Here is a 19,207-nt window from a genome sequence, read left to right as displayed (position 1 = left end):
AACTAAAAAATTATTAGTTGGGTTGGTTTGGTTTTTCAAAACAGGGTTTTTCTGTATAGCCTTGACTGTCCTAGAAATCACTCTATAGACCAGGCTGACTTCTAACGCAGAGATCCACCTGCCTCTGCCTTCTACATACTGGGATTAAAGGCATGCACCACCACTCCCAGCTAAATTCTATTTTTTAATAACTTATCAATTCTTTGAAATCTTCATACAGTGTATTTTGTCACATTCAGGACGCCTTCCCAATTCCTCCCAAGTCCTGCCCTCTACTGCATACAACGCCCTCCCTCATGTCCTCCTTTTTTCATAAGATTTGTTTGTTTTCATTTTATAGATGTTTTGCCTCCATATATGTCTATGCACCGCATGTGTGCCGTGACTACAGAGGCCAGAGCTGCCATGTGGGTGCCAGGAATTGGACCTAGACCCTGTGGAAGAGCAGCCAGTGCCCTTCAACGCTAAGCCAGCTCTCTAGCCCCACCACCCCTGCAATTACAGGACACAGACTTGCAGTAAATGTCCTGGTCCTCTGACACCTCCCTCCGTCCATGGTGTTCTGAGATTTAAGTGCAGGGTTGCGTAGTAGATGTAGACATGGAAACAAACAGCCCACGGTTGGTCTGTTGGTCTCTGCATTTGACCAGTTGTGACTGGAAATAGTTCCCTCTGCAGCAACAGAAGCTTCTTTGATGAGGGTAGGAGTGCATAGTACTGTTTGGAGCTTAGAGATTATACAGGGTTAGGAAGGGGGCAGCAGTAGGTTCTCCAAAATTTTAATTTATGAATGTTCATAAGAAAGTTGGTTTTCATTTTCCATGTTAATTTTTTCCTCCAGAACGCTGCCAATTAAATGTGGTAGCATGAATACAGTAATCAGAATAACATTGGGTGTCAAATCATTAACCACTAAATACGGATTTCCAAACACCCAAATTTCAGGGGTACATGAATCATTTGTTTGTAAGTTATCTGTAGGTAGTTTCTTGTATGAGAGGGTGTGTATGTGTGTGTTACTGTATTATTGTATAGTAGCAGAGGGCACTAGAATTTATTTCTTTAAAAGAAAAATGTTTCATCACTTTTGAAGAAAGCATTACTTGATTTTCTTTTTAACAGTGACTTGGATATGTCAGAATTCCTAATTAATCCAAATGCAGGCCCCTGCCGCTATAATTTGATTGCAGTTTCCAACCACTATGGAGGGATGGGAGGAGGACATTGTAAGTTCACGATCTACCTTTTAACCTTTTCCAATCTGTAGACTTTTTTCTATGAGATAGTTAATACATATTAAAGTAAATAAATTGCCAGGTGTATCTTGCATATAATCATCGTTCAGTACTTACAAATGAATCAGTCAGCTGTACGACTTATATTTTAAAAACTAGTTCTACAAAGAAATTAGCTAATTCTCCTCAGCCAAAGGCCCTGGAAGAAGGCTGTTGTCTGTCCAAGGTGCTTCCCCTCCCCTCTCCTCAGCCTCCCGCCTTCCACCATGCCTGGGTCTGCTCTTGTAAACCCTGCTTAGTTCTTACTTGGAGCAGGAGGCCTACGCTGCTCATCTCAGTAGCGCTCCTGATTTGGGCTTACTCAGGTTAGTTCATGGCTGTTTAATCTGTTGCTTTTTATGATTTCAGTGTTGGCATTTATCTTTCCACCTCAAATCACACTAAATTATATTACTACTTGAAAAAAGTCAATATTTATGGTCTGTTCCCTGAGGGTCCCTTTGAGCTGCCCAGAAGTGATGTTTCTTGGCATAATAGTGTTCAGATACACTCAGGCTGACTGCGACAGTTTACACTCTCCACTTGGTAGATTTTCATTCCTGTGATGTGCCCTTTTGTCATATTGGATGCACAGTTGATTTCATTAGCTGATTAGAATTGTTAACAATTTCATTCATAAACTGAAAGTCTTTTTCTTTAATATTTTTTCAGTTTGAAATTAGATCTAGGGTCTTAAAATAAGCTACATTGATTTTTCCCCCCTTTCTGAAACAGCTAGGACAACAAGCCTACTAGGATTCTCCATCTCGCTATGGGCTTTACCTCTTGAGTTCTTCTAGTCATGTGATTATGGGCAGTCAGTCTTCTTTTTCTTGTTGCATACATTTAGCCAGTTTTACTTCTCTAAAGTGTATCCACTTCACCCAAGTTCTGGCCACTCAAGACTGGCTCTTTACAGTCTCTCCTGGGCTCTATTTCTAGGTTTTATTATTCTTGTCTCACTACTACTTTTTAATCACCATCTCCAAAGCTCTGTCTTGCTAATGCTTTTGAAGAATTTTAATTATTCATTCGTTTATTCTATCTCATAGCTCCATGTTTCTTTAAGAATGTGTTTCTTGTATAAGTGCACTTGTATCCCCTGAGTTCAGATTGGCAAGCTCACTCACATGCAGTGGTGTCGCTCAGCTGACCTCAGGAGAGTTAAGAAAGCACGCAGAATGCAAGGCATGGCACTGTCGGGTGCTGGGTCCTAGAGAGAATACAGAGCAAAGACACACACGGCTGTTTAGTGCTGAATCTTAGTGGTCAGAAGGAGGGAAAAGATGGCTGAGGAGATGCACCAAGGAAGCTATGAAGCCTACGCTGTTTCTCAGCTCCTCAGCAGAGTTGACGATTAGCTGGTGTATGTGCAGAACTGTTTTTGGAAAGTGTTCTGTTAGTGCATAGAACTTTTGAGTGACTAGTTATGCAGAGCATAGAATAAAGAAGTAGCACTTTTTAAAAATCTTTCCCTTGTTCCTGTACTATGTTAAAGACAGAAAAAAATTTTTCTTAGTGTGTAAAAACCACAAGTTACTAAGTAGAGTTGTCAGACAGGAAAATGTCACAGAAAATTTAAATAATAGTAGAAATTCTAGACATAGGACACAGAAATAGTCCTGGATTTAAGTCCCAGCTCTGCTACTTAAAAGCTACACTGCCTTGAACAGATTATCCTTTTGGAGACCTTAGTTCTCTATTTCTACAGGGAGAACAATAATGATAATAATGTGATAATAAGAATAATGACTTTAACGTAGGCACAGTACCTGGTCACATAATCACTGCATAAACGGTAATGATCTCTAATTGTCATCAATATATTTTATAAATTTAAAAAATCATAGCTATATTATTTCTCTCTATAAAAAGTCACAAATTTCAACTTAGAAAAAAGTATTTCTTAGGCATTTAAATTACTAGAAATTATTCTAAAGCTTTTGTCAAACCAAGTGAAGGTATACTAGGCCTCATAAGATGATTATCGTGTCATTTAGTAGATAATTTCTTATGTAGGTGATTAGAGTTTTGACGATACCTCAAATGCCATAGATACTCCAGTCATGGAAGTAATTATATATATATATTTTTTTTTTTTTAATTAGATACTGCTTTTGCAAAAAATAAAGATGATGGAAAATGGTACTATTTTGATGACAGTAGTGTCTCCACTGCATCTGAAGACCAAATTGTGGTAAGTATGTCAAGAAATAGAAAATTGCTTGGGCAGAAATTTATCTTGAGAATTTTCTCATTATGAAAACCATAAATTGCTCTGGGAACATTTTTCTTGCTGTTTTCAGATGAAACAAGTTTCTGGTGGGAAGTTGTTTTCCTCTGGAGAAGAAGGTGTGGCACTGAGATTCTCAGGCCTTGGCTACTGAGTGTTGGGATGCTAGACACCCCATGCTCTTTTAAGTCATATGAGTCTCTGAAACTCGACGTCATATGACAGTACAGGAATGGCTAAAAGGATTTGCAGATTTTTTTTTTAAAGGTTAACCCTGGCACATTTGTCACTGTAAAAGGTTAGCCTGGGACACTTGTCATTTGGGCATGTTCTGATTAGTAGGAAAAAGAGGACAGTCTCACTCTGCACTGTATTCGCTATGTCTCACAACAGCACATTTTTATTTTTGGTATTGATTGATAGAAGGTGACTTGGTTATTCCATAGAAGGTTGTTTTTTCTCAAAGTTTTACTTATTAACTACAGTACTCTAATGAGTAAGAAATTTTACAGAGCTGAAGAGATAGCTCAGAAGTTAAGAATCCTGACTGCTCTTCCAGAGGATTCAGGTTCTTTTTCCAGAATCCACATGGTGGCCCACAATCATAGCCCAGGCTAACCCCAGCCTCCTAAGTGCTGAGATACAAACTTTCATTCTTAGCGTAGTGAAAGATGGTTCTGGGGGCGGAACATGGTATCTGAAAGGGCTTAATGAGGCCTCAGAAGGATTTACTAGGAACTGGAAGAGAGTGGGTCTAAAGATGAAGCAGTGTCCCAGAAAATAAACTTTATTGGAGAGAAGGCTGTGAAACCCTGAATGCTACTGAGAGGTGGAGCAGTATTACTATAAAAGGCAGCTGGCTCTGCTGAAAGCCATTTTGTTAGAATGGTCTGAGCAGGTCAGGGGCTGATGGTGAGGTGAGGGATGCCCTATATTAGCCCAGCAGAGAAGAGATGGGGCTTGTACAGGTGTGTACAACGTAGAATGGCGGTTCTCATGGTAGGGATTTGGGTGCAGAAAAACAAAACAAAACTTATTTTTTAAGCCAGAGAGAAATGTCTGGTACAGTACAGAATGTTACAGAGATTGGTCAGGGATGGTGGCAATGTCTGTGATCTTAGCATTTAGGACACTCAGACAGGGAGATCACAAGTTCCAGACCATCTTGTGCTACATTGCAAGTTCCAGATGAGCCTGGAGTATGGTGGCGGTGGTGGTGTTAGCTTACAGGATATTATCTTTCACTATGACATTTTCAAACAAAATCTTCTTGTTTTTTTTTCCCTTCCTTTTTCCCTGCCCTTTGTACCCCTCAGTCTTCATAGCCTCTTGTACTTACATGTCGTATGTGTTCTTCTTCCATCCCTTTTCCACTGCCTGTGTCCACTCTCACACGCACTTACATTTGTGTATACAAACATACGTAACACACACATACATGCATACGTTAAATACATACATACAAACATGGAAATATTACATACATACATACATACATAACATACATATATACATAACATTAAAAAGTTAGGATCTGCTTATGAGGAAACATGATTTTTGTCCTTTCAATACTTTTTTAGATCGATTATTTTCATGAAAATGTATTATTTCATTTTTCTTGCCTGCTGAATAAAATCCCATTGTGTATATGTATGTATACCTCATTTTCACTATCCAGTCATCTGTTGATGAACATCTAGGCTGGTTCTGGCTCTCTGCTACTGTGAATAGAGCAGCAGTGAACATAGATGTGCAAGTGTCTCTAGTAGGATATGTGGTCCTTGCAAGTAAAACTGGTCATATGAGTTATTTTCGTTTTTTGAGAAACCTCAATGCTGATTTCCATAACAAGCTGTACTGGCTTATACTCCCACCGTCAGCTAGTGAAGGTTCCATTTCCCTAATCCTCAACAGTACTTGTCATTTGTTTCCTGATGACATTCGGACTGCAGTGAAATCAACTCATTTGCATATTAACTTTATTGGCTATTTGAGTTTCTTCTCTTGAAAACTTTATTTCACTGGTCCGTTTATTGATTGGCACCTTTGGTTTGAGGGTATTGAATTTTTGTAGTTCTTTGTATATTCATTTAGATTTTGTCCTGTTTGAGATATAAGTAGCAAAGATTTCCTCCCATTTGGCAGGCTGTCAGTTCCCTCTGCTGATGGTGCTCTGCAAAACTGTTTTAATTTCCTATAGATTGTTGGCGGCCTGTTTGTTGTTGTTGTTTTGTCTTGTTTATGATACAGGAGCTACAAAGATGACTCAGTGGTTAAGAGCACTGGCTACTCTTCCAGTGGACCCTGGGTTCCATTGCCAGCACACACATGGCGTCTCACAACTACCTGTAATTCCAGTTCCAGGGGACCCAGTGCCCTCTTCTGGCTTCTGTGGGCACCGGCCTTCTTGTGCAGACTAAACAGCAATTCAAAAATTAAAAAAAATTTTTTAAAAGATACAGTTACATAAACCAGTCACCTTTTATTGGCCCCAAGTTCTTAGTCAGGCATGAAGATTCAGCCACAATTGAATTTGTCATAGATGGCAGTGGGGCAGGTGGTTGTGCTCAGGCATGCAGTGCCTTCCGTTGTGACTCCTCTTCGGTGGTGTTTGGGTCACCTCTGTTTGAGTTCCCCTTAAGAAATGCAGTAGCTGAAAACCACGTAGACTGCCAACACCGTGGTGATCCCACCATGCTGCCTCCCGAACGTTGCTGTGCTTTAATAATCATACGAGTCATAATCTCCGAAAAGCCCCAGCAGTGCCACTGGGGTGAAACCCCACGTCAGTATCCAGCTTGGCAGCTCTCCTAGTGTAGCCTCCAGGAGCCTCGTCTCCTTCAGTGGTGTCTTGACACTTCAGACACCATCTTACAGTCCTGGTGTCCACAAAATCCAGCTGTGTTCAAGGTCCACTGGGAAGGGAGCATGCACCCCTCAAAAAATATTCTTTTAAATGATTGTTTTTCAGTTGGGAGTGGTGGTGCGCACCTTTAGTCCTAGCATTCAGGAAGCAATGGCAGGCAGATCTCTGAGTTCAAGGCCAGCCTGGCTTACAGCGCTAGTTCCAGGACAGCCAGGGCTACACAAGGAAACCATGTGTTGGCATATGTTAATTGTATGAAGAATAGGCTTCTTTATTGTATTTTCAAGGATGTGAGTGATGTCCTTTAGGCAGGTTCACTCCATTCTCTTAAATGTCCCTCATCTACTCCTGTCCTTTTCTGTTCCCTGCTGGTCCTCCTGGTACTTTAATGTCTTTTTAAAAACTCAGTATTCTCACAATAAATACTGGGAAATGTTCAACAATGTTAGCCATTGGGGAAAAGGTAGTACAGTATGGAAAGCTGCACTGCAGCTCAAGCATGAGGTGAAACACTTACTCACCTTCAAGTCAAAAGAAAGTAAGTCAGAATTATATTTTATATTATAGTAAGTAGGATAATTTGTGTTTTGGCTGTATATATTTCTTAGTCCAAATTATATAAAATTAAAATGTTTATTTTTAAATATTGAAATAAATATATTTAGCTAATTTTGGTAGCTCCCATTTAATTTTTTTTAACCACCAAAATTGGTTATTAGCTAAAAATTCGTACTGTATCATCTTTGTGTGTTGCAACCGTTGACATCCTTTGCTTGTTCGACAGTCCAAAGCAGCATACGTCCTATTCTACCAGAGGCAGGACACTTTCAGCGGAACTGGCTTCTTCCCTCTTGACCGAGAAACTAAAGGTGCTTCAGCTGCCACAGGGATCCCCCTGGAGAGTGATGAAGACAGCAATGATAATGACAATGACATAGAAAATGAAAACTGTATGCACACTAATTAATGAAAATCCAGGAAGCCATAAAAGAGAGACTTTCCTGCTGGTGGTGTCCATGGAAATGAAGTTACCCACCACATTAAAACAGAAGTCTGAGATGAGGAGTTTCAGATAACCGAATGTAAATCCTTTATCAGATTTTAACTTGTGCAGTACTTGAAGTGAAACACAATGAAAACTTTTAACAGAAATTGTCTCTTAATACATTTACAGTCTTGTATTTACAAGCTAAATATATATAGGAAATCACAAATAAATCCCTTTCAAGTTTGCTGCTGTTTTGATGAATTATGTTTTCTTTAATTTGTTTGGATGTGACTTAATTGATGACAAATGTTAAATTTGTGGATGTTGGTCATTAATTTTGCTCTAATAATACTGCAAGAAAACTATGGCTGAACTTAGTTCTGGGGTACTCAGCTCTTGTGTGTTAGGCTGCTGTCTGCACCACTCTGGTACTTAGCTGCTGCATCAGTGTGGCTCAAAGGCTGCCGAGTGTCCTTGGAACGCCACATTTTCCAGTCTGTCCCCGGTAATCAGTGTGGGTCTGTTAGCAAACCATGAGCAACAGTCTTGACAGAGCCCCCTTATGTTGTGTCATTACAGTGCAGAGCATTGCATTGTACCTCACTCACTGTGGGGCCACTTTCTAGATTCACAGGCCATCAAAATCATTTTCAGCTACATGTAAGTATTTTTTCACTGTGATTGGAATCTATTCTTTAAATTTACAATTTTGTTTTGGTTTAAAAACGCTTACTTCAATCCACTATTGGTCCAAAATTGAAGTTTTTTTGCCGTCTACTATTCTCCTCTACCCATTTTTGGTAAATTGGCAACTTTTCAGCTCCCAGTTAACTGTAGCTTAAGGACAGGCTGGTTAGTACTCTGTATCTGTAGTAGTAATTGCATCAACGTTAGTGAGGGGTTTTCTGTTACGTACTAGCCTTTAACTCATTGGTAGCTTGGCTATAGGGGTAGGTCTGTTGTTCACTTTCTCTGTGTTCCTGATGGAATTCACCATAGCCTTACAGCTTTTCTCAGAACGTAACTTGTGTAAGAAAAATGGCATTGCATGTTCCAGCATCAGGACCCGTGCAGCTTAGGAAGCATACAAACCTCGGGTTTCATCTTAGTTTCTCACATTCAAGGATCCAGGATGCCAAATATATGTGTGACCATTTGAGACATTTTCATTTGCTGCTTTCTTTCCCTATGATCTGGTTGAAAGAATGTATCGTTGATTGGCTTACAATACTGCCTTTAGTAGGAAACTAAATGCTGGGGCACATTCACATATGACTACCTGAGAAATCGCTTTGTGTCCCACTGTTATTAAAGCAAAAAGTATAATGTTCTTCACTTGAACTAATCAAATACAATAGATTATAAATTGTGTATTGTAAATAAAAGTTCACTCTGTGAGTGCACCTTTTGGTAAATTATTTATTTATGTTAGCATTTTAAAAGAAAAAAAATACATTTAACCAGGATAAGTAAGGTATGTTGATCATGGCTTTGCTTTATATCTTGATATTAAAGCTGGGTTTTTCATCCTGGTCTTTTAAACGCTGCTTTGGGTGTTTGTTTCTTTTTTTATCTTCTTTCTTTCGTTTTCTTTTTTCCTTTTTTTTTCCTTTGATTTTTAAATGTAAACTAACGTCCTGCATGACAGAGGTTAATATTTTGTCTGCACTTGGGTTCACTTGAGTTTACATTTGAAATGTGCATGTTTATTTATACAGATTTCAATAAAGCTATTGAAGGCCTTATTTAGTCTTTCATTTCTTACTCTGAGACCGCTGAAGTAAATTCCCTGTTTCTGTGTAGATGGCTTTACAGTGACATTATAGTTAGCGTTCCAAAGGGAATCAAATCCTACTAAGGATGTTTTCAACCTGGGTTGGTTTTGTTTGTTTGTTTGTTTGTTTGTTTTAACTTACGTCTTCATTGAGCAACCTACGCCTTCTTCTGCTTGCCTTTGGCGCATGCATTTGTTCTGCTAAAGTCCATGTTAACTTCTTATAGACCTAGATTATGCTGTCCGCCCTGATTCTCCAGAGACTAGTTCCTTATTTGTGTGCTTTCTGCTTTGTTTTGTTTGTGTTGTTTACTTCATCTTCCATTTGCTTGATTTTGAGGGGGTCTCAGGCTGGCCTTCATCTCACCCTGAAGCCCAGGCCAGGCTCAAAGCCTTGATCTTCCTGCCTGGGCTCTCAAGTGCTGCCTTACAGATGAGCACCACCACGTCCTGACCAGGACCACATCCTTTTCATGCATGCCTTTAATTTCTTTCTCACTGAAAAGAAACATTTAAAATAGAGAATGCTGTTGATGCCATTGAATCTGTCAAATGCTAGTTTCATCTGCAATAAATAAATAAATAAATACATAAATACATAAATAAATAAATAAACTTTGTAGCATAAAAAGAATTAAAAGGATATGTCTATATGGAATACAGGGTTGTAGGAATATATTTAGATTAGAATTCTACTTGTAATTCTGCCTGTTAGTAATCATAAGGTTTTTGAACTTAATCTTTCTTAGTCTATTTCCTCACCTATACAATAATGATAATGGTAGCCGGTGTTTACTGAGGGGCTTACTCTAAATGAGTCACCATATTAAAGTGTCTGTGCGTTGTCTGATTCCATCCCGGTCTCCATCCTCACCTCCCATGTGTGTGTTGCAAACAGGGTGCAAAGCATGTAGCAGTGTCCCAAAGTTCCCACAGTCACCGCGTGGTAAAGTCAGCACGCTGCCCTCAGATGCATACCGCCTCACTGTGGCACAGTGCCTTTCTCACCAGAGAACTCAAATGACGTCATCCTGTCGTCCATCAGGAAGGGGTTTGTGAACAGCGTGGTACTCATTTCTGATGTCTTTTGGCTGCATGGAAAGTGGTGTTAGATAACTTTGCTTCTAGAAAGTACCTTCACCTCCTCCAGTTAAGAGAACCTCCTGGTAGACTTTTATCAACTTACTTAGGCTATTTATTCACTGCTTTTATTAAATGTTAACTATTGATGTGCCATATAACTTAAACCATTTCCCCAAGTTCAACCCTGAATTTCAAGTCTTCTTTTTTTTTTTTAACCTCACCTGTAATTCTTTATATGGTGTCTGTCTTTATGTGGGAGGAGAGCGATTGCATGCATGGCATGGCACATGTGTGGAGATCAAAGGACAACTTGCAGGACTATGGACCCCCCTGAGATTGATGGAAGTGCCTTTACCTGCTGAGCCATCTCACCTTAATCTGTTTTATTAGTTGAGGGGAGGGCACGTGTGTACCATGGTGAGCACAGGGTAGCCAGAGGGTAGCTGGAATCACTTTTCTTCCAGAGGTTGATCTTGGGCCATCAGGGTTTCATAGAAAACCCCTCTACCCACTGAGCCATCTCACTCGTTCCTGTATGTAGCCTGATGCTTTAAATAGTTCTTGCTTTTGCTTATAATTTGATTTTAGCAGTTCTGTGTTTATCCTTACTTTTCCAAACAACCAGGTATGCCGGGCGTGGTGGCTCACACCTTTAATCCCAGCACTCAGGAGGCAGAGGCAGGAAGATCACTGTGAGTTCAAGGCCAACCTGGTCTACAAAGTGAGTCTAGAGCAGCCAAGGCTACACAGAGAGACCCTGTCTCCAAAAAAAAAAAAAAAAAAAAAAAAAAAGCAAAACAACCAAGTATTAAAAACCACACAAAACATGGATTTCAGCACAAAGAAAATCAGCTAGTACCAAAATAGATGTTGCACAGGGTAAGCACTTTTCTTTATGAGCTAGTTTTGATGAGGTAAGGCTGTCTTAGAAAAAGAAAGCCAGAAGAGATCACTAGAGGAAGCGACAGTCTCATTCATTGGCAAAGCAAAGGAAAAGGACAAGTTCCACCTGAGAGGAGTTCATTGCCACCAATGGTGTTCAGTACTGGAACGCAGTTGGGTTTTAGTCAGGACTCAGCGGATGACTGTTTCATGGCTGCCTGTTGGTTCTGACACACAGTTGCACAGAGTGGATGGGCATACTCTTGCCAGTCTAACTAAGGTAGTAATGTGAGGAGACCTCGTCTCATTCAGGGGCTGGGGGCCTCTGAAAGTTGAGGAGAGTGACCAAATGAAACCTTGTCTAGAGCCTGAGAGCAGGGGCAGTCTTCGTATTTGTTACTTTATAACAAACTTGGATTTTTTTTATTATTTGAATAATTTAACCTGTTCATAGAGTTTTGAAATAGCTTCTTATAGAAATATATTGATGCATCTAGATAATTATTTTAAATGCTACTTGACCAGATGATAAAGAGAATAAATGAGTGTATTGGTGTTGTAGTTGTAGCTATGTGTTCTATATTGTTTCATGGCCAGATTTTCCTAATGAGAAAAATACTTTTCTTAAGCATTCCAGACTTACGTAGCTCTGTGTGTGTTTAATTAATAGGTACTATAAGTTACAGATGAAATTGCTAAATAGTTTAGATGACATGTTTGTTTAAAGGTGGATATATTGAATTTTTATAAGGTACATAGTTTCCAAGATAACAGATTTGGGAAAATTAAGTACATAGATAGTAATTCAAATACTAACTAAGCCTTGTTTTCACTAATGAAAGATAAGGAAATTTTCTCTCAAAGAAATGACTAACAATTCAAAGATTGTTTTGGCAAATACAAGCATTGAGATATGTACCTATATCACACCATGGTCTAATTATTCCCCATCTTTGGGGCATGTTCAACTAGACAGAGTAGTTGAAGGGAAAGACCCTAAATTATTATGAGAATTTAAAAGTAGATAAACTACTCAAAACAAACAAGTGTTACAGTATTTTGGACAAGAGTTTCAAAAGGTAGAAAAATCAGTCAGATGGCTTAAAACCCATTGGTTTGTTGTAGAGGTCTGACCCCCTACCAAATTATAGTTAATTTAATTCTGCAAAGTTGCTTTTTAAAGAAAAAGTGAGAATGAGAAATACAACCATCTCTTTGGAAATTATATTTTAAGTAGTAATCTTGTAAAAACCAAGGCTGCATTTTTGGGTAATTTTTGTATCTGTTGTGTGTGGCACATGGGTGAGGAAGCCCACGGACGCCAGAAAGAGGGCATTGGGTGCCCTGGAGTTAGAGGCACGTGTGATCTAGGAGCTGATTATTTGGGAAGAGCAGGGAGCACCTGATAACTGCTGAACCATCTTTCCAGCCCCAAGACGGCACCGTTAATATTCACAAAATCAAATATTCTAAGTATTTAAGTTGTTTTGGCAGCTGACTGTTCTGCAGTAGAAAAAAGAAATTTGCCTAAGTTTGTTGCTTATCTTACTATATTCTCCCCCACCCCCACCCCACCCCCTGCATATCAGGAATTTAGATTTATTTGTTTGTTTGAGACAGGGTTTCTCTCTGTACCCTTGACTGTCCTGGGCTTGCTTTGTACATCGGGCTGGCCTCGAACGGAAACTTATAACTTCATCTATATAGTTTGGTGGGGGAAAGATATGTTTCATCTGCTTCATTCAGATTTGTTGCTAGCTAGAGTTAGGTCCACATACATTGACTCATGTGGCCAAGAGAGTAGGGAACAGACTGTCTGGTGTCCCTTATAAGGTGCTAACCCTGTCATGAAGGTCACCTTCGCATCACCATTACTGAATGGCAGCCTAGAGTGTAAGCTCCATTTTGGGGGAGGTCTGCTCAGCCCAACCCCTACTACCACAGTGCATTCTCCGTCAGCAGGATGGCCTCTGTTAAATTTCTCTTTTGATCTTAACATTCTCTTTAACCCCTGTCATTAGGATCCTCCAGAGAAGCAAAACCAATAGGGTGTACTCCTGGAAAGTAGTAAGGATTTGGCGTGAGTGATGGAGCTGAGATTTTTGGAATCTGAAAGACCCACAATCATCAAGCTAGACCCGAGAATGATGGTAGCCCCTTCACCATCTAAAAGCATGACATTCATCCCAGCCTAAAAGCCAGCAAGCTTAAGGACACGAAGAGCCAGCTTCTGTTTGAATCCAGAAGCAAGGGAAAGGCCAGGGTGCCAGCTCAGGGCAGTCAGGCAGAAGGAAAGAAAGAGTCAATCCTTTCGTTCCATTCAATGTTCATCTCACTCAAGAACACACTCAGAAGCACCTAAAATGATCTTTACCAAAATATTCGGCTGCTCTGTGATCCAGGAAACTTTAATCATGAAATTGTGCTTCAGACACAGGGTTAGACCACTAAGTCTGGACCTGTCACTTTTGTGCCCTTCATCTCACCTCTCTCACTTTCTTGACTTACAAAGTAGGGCAAGTCCAGAATTTCTGTCAAACAATACATAGAGACGTCAATTAGAAGACAGAAATTTGATCTACGAAAACCGTTTACTTGGCCAACCACTGAATTTTCGTAAGATATACAGTTCCGCTGTTGAGGACTAGTGTGGAAACCAGATTCCCCAAGCACACAAGTCATCGCTCCCAGCATGAATGGACTCCCTTGATATGATCCTAAGATGTAGACTGTCTTGCTTTATGGAGAGTGCAGCAGGTGTTACTACTGTGAAACAGACACAGCGTTGCTTGAACCATGCCGAGTGCTACAATGGTGCTTGAGGACAAAGGTAAGAATGGCTTTCATCTGGTTTCTTGCCTTCCCTCGAATTTGTTCTACAGCTTTACCTTCCGGGGCTTTCCCGTGCATTCTCTTTGCACGGTCTGTTTTATCTACTACTAGGTCAACTTCCTTGCTGCTTCCTGAAGACAGCTTCCCAAAATACCCTTGTCTCATCCGTTCAGTCAGTTGCTGCCCTGGCTATAAATCATGAATCTGTCTTCCCCACCCCCACCCCCTACCCCACCCCACCCCGCCACAACACCCGATAAGAATATAGTGTGGTAAGGTATAGTGTTTCTGTTCATAATCTGTTACAAGGAGTTATTTTCTCAAGGCAGGGCTGTGCTCCTATCCTGGAGGTAGAGACAGGAGCGGAAGGGTCACAAATGTAGGGGTCTTCTGAGCTTCAGACTGAGTTCAAGGCTAGGCTTAGCACTTCCGTGAGAACCTGTCTCAGAAAAGAACGTGCAGGCTTGGGGTGGAGCTGTAGCTCGGTGGGAGAGCTTGCGTCCCCAGCATACATGCGAGTTCCTCACGCGTCGCTGTCCTTGTGGCTTTGTATTTCTGGTATTACTGAGTACATGTTCTTAAGTTTTAAAAGTAAATCCTCTTGAGTGTACGTTAAAAATAGTATAATAAGGGGGTGGTGGTTTAATGCCGTAACATTTAAATTTGGTACATTTATGAAATCTAGAATATTCAAACTTAAGTGTATGTTGATTTTCTCTTGAATTAACTTTTCTAAAGTCAGAAGCCCTGTGCCTACCTGTAATCTTTTCACATAATGCCATTTAGGCTTTCATTTGCATTTTTATGGATTTACAGCTTTTATGTTTTTCAGAAAGAGGTGTGTAGGACTCAAAATAAAATAGAATATGTAGTGCGTGGTTCTTACTAAATGGTTTTTATTTTGTGTGGATTGTCTAAGGAATTTTTACTGTAAGGAATCTTTGTTCTAATAGAGACATTGCTGCTATATTTTGGTCCTATCAGAGATCAGCCCGAATTTCCATTTGTACAGAGGCCCTCTTTCCATAGGAGTAATAGGCAGACTTGACCAGAAGCAGCCAAGGATAGCCTTTTAAGCTGAGGGACACCCCAAACTTTTCTCTACCTAAAAAGGACAGGCTTACTTGATTCGGTTTTGTGGTCTAGTTTTTTTTTGGGGGGGGGGAGGGTTGTTGTGGCTTGTTTGCCTCAATCATTAATATGACCTTAGGAAACTTGCAGATGACAGAAGAAAATTGTCACCTAGGACTGGTGGGTAAGAGCCCTGGCCTGTAAGCCTGGTGACTGAATTCCATTCCTCGGGTCCACATGGTGGGCGGAGAAAAACAGCTGTCAAATTGTATTAAAAGTCCTTTAAAACTTGTAAGTTTGGCCGGGCGTGGTGGCGCACGCCTTTAATCCCAGCACTCGGGAGGCAGAAGCTGGCGGATCACTGTGAGTTCGAGGCCAGCCTGGTCTACAAATCGAGTCCAGGGCAGTCAAGGCTACACAGAGAAACCCTGTCTTGAAAAACAAAACAAAACAAAAAAACTTAGCAAGTTTGGTTATTATAGTAATTCTCTTTGCAAATTCTGGATTTTTCAAAAAATAATTCTGTTTAGGTCAGTGTTTTACAAGGTTAGACTTATGACCCGTTGGAGCCAGTGTCCAGAAAGGCAGTTGGCTGCCATACTTCAAAAAAAAAGCCTTTGCTTTTTAGAAATTGGAGGAGGGTTTTCCTTAACAAAAGTTCTGATCTTTTTTTTTTTTCCACCAAAAACTACTTCGTAGCATCCTGAACCCAGGGTGAGAATGCAGAGTTATGTCACATGACCCTTGCTCACACTCTGATTCTAGGTGACCAGTGTCCTTGGAGCCATCCCTAAAACCACACGCTTTGTCTCAAGAAGTTTGAACTTGAATTTTTACCTCTAGCATGCAGCTCTTGTTCATGAGATTCGTGTTTTAGGGACCGTTTCTTTTCAGGTGCTAGGGCTCTAACCCAGAGCCTCATACATGGTAGGCGAATACCCTGTCAGCCACACCCTCAGTTTCTGGCACTGTCGTTGCAGTGACACCAATCCTAGTATGGATGAATATACAGTGTATAAACAGCTACTGCATTTACAATGTATGAGATTGCCATTTGTAATATCAGTAAATGTAATAAACATGTTTTGGTCAATCTAATCTCTTTCTCTGTACAGTTAATTTTTTTTTTTTGCCACTTTTCCACATGACTCACCATCCCTTATACAATTTTAATTTTCATCTTCTGCTGTCTTACAAAGGAAGATGTGTACCATGCATCTAGCATAGTAATGGTGAGGTAATCCATTTTTGTCAGTTGTGCATTTAAAAGCGCAAAGGTTTCGGGGTATGGTGATGCAAGCCTTTACCTTTAATTCCAGCACTTGGGAAGCAGAGGGAGAAACAGGCAGATCTCTGGGAGTTTAAGGTCAGCCTGGTCTACGGGGCCAAGTATCAGGCCAATCAGAATGACACAATGAAACTCTCTGTCTTTAAAAAAGTGTAATTTGCCAGGTGTGGTGGCACATGCCTTTAATCCCAGCACCCGGGGTGCAGAGGCAGACAGATCAGTGTGATTTCGAGGCCAGCTTGGTCTCCAAAGTAAGTTCAGGACAGCCAAGGCTACACAGAGAAACTCTGTCTAAAAAAAACCAAAAAAAAAAAACAAAGTGTAACTTATTTTTAAGTAAATAAGTTTGCTGAGCATGCTAATGCATGCCTGTAACCCTGGCACTTTAGAGTGGAGGCAGGAGGGTCAGGCGCTCAGGATCATCCTTGGCTATGAGTCACAGACCAACCTCAGCTGCATGAAACCCTATCAAAAAAAGTAAAACTAAAATTAAGAAAAACTTATTTGAAACCTGCTATCAAAATCACTGTGACAGCCAGGTGTGATGGCACACGCCTTTAATCCCAGGACTCAGGAGGCAAAGGCAGGTGGATGGCTGTGAGTTCAAGGCCAGCCTGGTCTACAAAGCAAGTCCAGGACAGCCAAGGCTACACCCTATCTCGAAAAAAAAAATCACTGTGACAAAGTGTCTAGATATAAAGTAGAGCTAACTAAAGATGCTGAGACATTGAGTTGTGACAATAATAGTCTCCACATTGTGCAGAGGGCCCATGTGGACGGTGCTGGCCTGTGACCCATAGTCTCATACTTTAGGGACACCCAAGGACCTAATAACCAAGGGAGGAGATTTTAAAAGGGTGGTGCTATTGTAGGTAGCCACAAAGTGTACCTTCAAACTCCAGGCTCCTGGCTTACTCCCAGACTATACACAGAGCAGAAACTATGGGAAAATAATTAAACTTCAAGTGGTTTCAGAAGCATTTCAGCACAAAAGAGACAAACTTTGGAGTTCCGATGTGACCAAACAGAGAATCTTTACAAACAACCAGGGGCTTTCTATTGAAACTTTTAAATGGCTGGGCATTTGGAGTAGAAACCGTGAACTGGGGCTATGCCTTAAGAAGGGGGGGAAAAGCCTTAATAAGGTCAAGGAACTAGTCAATAACTAACCTGCCTACTAAAAGTAATTAATGGTATTTAGGGGGGAGAAATACCAAGGGTCTGAAAAGATGACTGAGTGTTAAGAGTACTTGCCTCTTAGAAGGTGACAATCTCACAGCAAACTCCTGATGCTCAAACATGAGCAGAACAAGGATGGCACCAACGAACATGCCTAACCGGATGGAGAAAAGCCCATGAGGCCTCAGTCCTACACAAAGAACCATAGGCAGCTGAGGGAAGCTAGGAAGAGGACAGGGGGTCTTCCCCAAGGAACAGCACACACCGATTGGCTGTCCGGGGCCAAAGGTCAGCCCTGAAAACATACATACATACAAGTAACATTATATAGACCAAATGGGTTATGTGTAAGAATATATACATATACATATACATATACATATACATATACATATACATATATGCATGCAGTAGCAGAAAAGAAGCCCATCACTTTGAAGGAGCGTGGGAAAGGGTGTATGGTAGGGTTTGGGGACATGAAAAGGAAAAAGAAAGTGTTGCAATTCAATTATCTTCATTTTTTTTTTTAAGTGCTTGCCATTTGAGAGAACCCAGGATTGATTCCCAGACCCCTCATGGTGGCTTACAACAGTCTCTAACTCCAGGTAGGATGCAATGCCCTATTATAACAACCTCATGCACCAGGCACACAAGTGGTGCACAGGCATACATGCAAACAAAACATTCCTACAGATAAAATGTTTTTTAAATGAACACGTAGTTTGTGAGCCACCGTTCCTGGATAAGTGTAGCTAGCAGCCTGCATCAAAGAAGCCTCTCTTCACAGCAAATGACCACCACAGGGAACCATGACTGGACAAGATGCAGAGATCACAGATTGTGGGGCTCCCGACACCAATGGCAACATCTACATCACAGCTCCTGCATCTACTACTGCTCAGAGGAAATCATTGGGGCGGGGGTGAGGTGGGTGATGGGGGTGCAGAAAGATTGTAAAAGCCAGAATACCAGCAAGTCTGTTGTAAAACAGTGTCCGCATAGAAATGGCCGCATAAACAAGAGAGGCCAATGTCAGTGTCAATGGGCCTGTTAATGGGAAAGGAGAAATTGTGTGGTGTCCCAGCCCCAGACAAAGAACAGCAGGCAACGAATGGCTGCTGGAAGGTAGCAAACTTAGCCTCCTCCCCCGGGATGACTCCCTTACGTTCCCTGAGTGGTGATCAGCCCTGCATTGGCCAACAAACACAAAAGTTTAAACATATATAAACACACACATATCAATACAATTTTTAAACAATGATCGATGAAACTATCAACGTGAGGAGTGCAAGGAAAGGGCTGGGGGAAAAGAAGTTGGGAGGAGCTAAAATGAAAGAATAGGGGAAGTGATATAACTCAATTATATTTCAACTAAAAATGTTATTAAAAATGAACCACAACTAGTAAAAATATAAACCGGAAACCATAATGTATAACCAGTAAGGAAAAAAACCAAACAAGCAGAAAACTCAGATGGTAATGTCTAACAGGAAAGATTTTCAAATTTAAAAATATGTTTAAAATGATATAAAAGAAAATAGTGAGTAAAACAGAATTCAGGAAGGATATGAACTAAAACAGCAAAGCTAAAGAATATAATACCTGGAGTTAAAAATAAATGTATTAGATCAATAGGAAGAAAAAGATTATTTAAAAAATAATCAACCAGAGGAATGGGGAGGTAGCTCATGTCAGTACATTTGCCACACAAACATGAGGACCTGAGTTCAGTAGGGA

The 19,207-nt window shown here is 40.5% G+C and overlaps 1 protein-coding gene across 4 annotated transcripts in view; it reads left to right on the top strand.

The window, feature by feature from the left end:
- Window positions 1–9,106, top strand: part of USP15 (ubiquitin specific peptidase 15) — a 93,365-nt gene extending 84,259 nt beyond the window's left edge. For all 4 annotated transcript variants that reach the window (XM_084760225.1, XM_084760224.1, XM_084760226.1 and 1 more), the window contains 3 exons: window positions 1,123–1,226; window positions 3,383–3,471; window positions 7,158–9,106. In XM_084760225.1, coding sequence (XP_084616351.1) covers window positions 1,123–1,226; window positions 3,383–3,471; window positions 7,158–7,340 — 376 coding nt within the window. In that variant the 3' untranslated portion in view covers window positions 7,341–9,106. The remainder of the gene's footprint in view (window positions 1–1,122; window positions 1,227–3,382; window positions 3,472–7,157) is intronic.
- Window positions 9,107–19,207: the final 10,101 nt, after the last annotated feature.

Source organism: Acomys minous (genome assembly GCF_964271855.1).
Source record: "Acomys minous genome assembly, chromosome: 15".
In the NCBI taxonomy this organism is placed as follows: domain Eukaryota; kingdom Metazoa; phylum Chordata; class Mammalia; order Rodentia; family Muridae; genus Acomys; species Acomys minous.
This window is presented reverse-complemented; position numbering and strand designations above follow the sequence as displayed.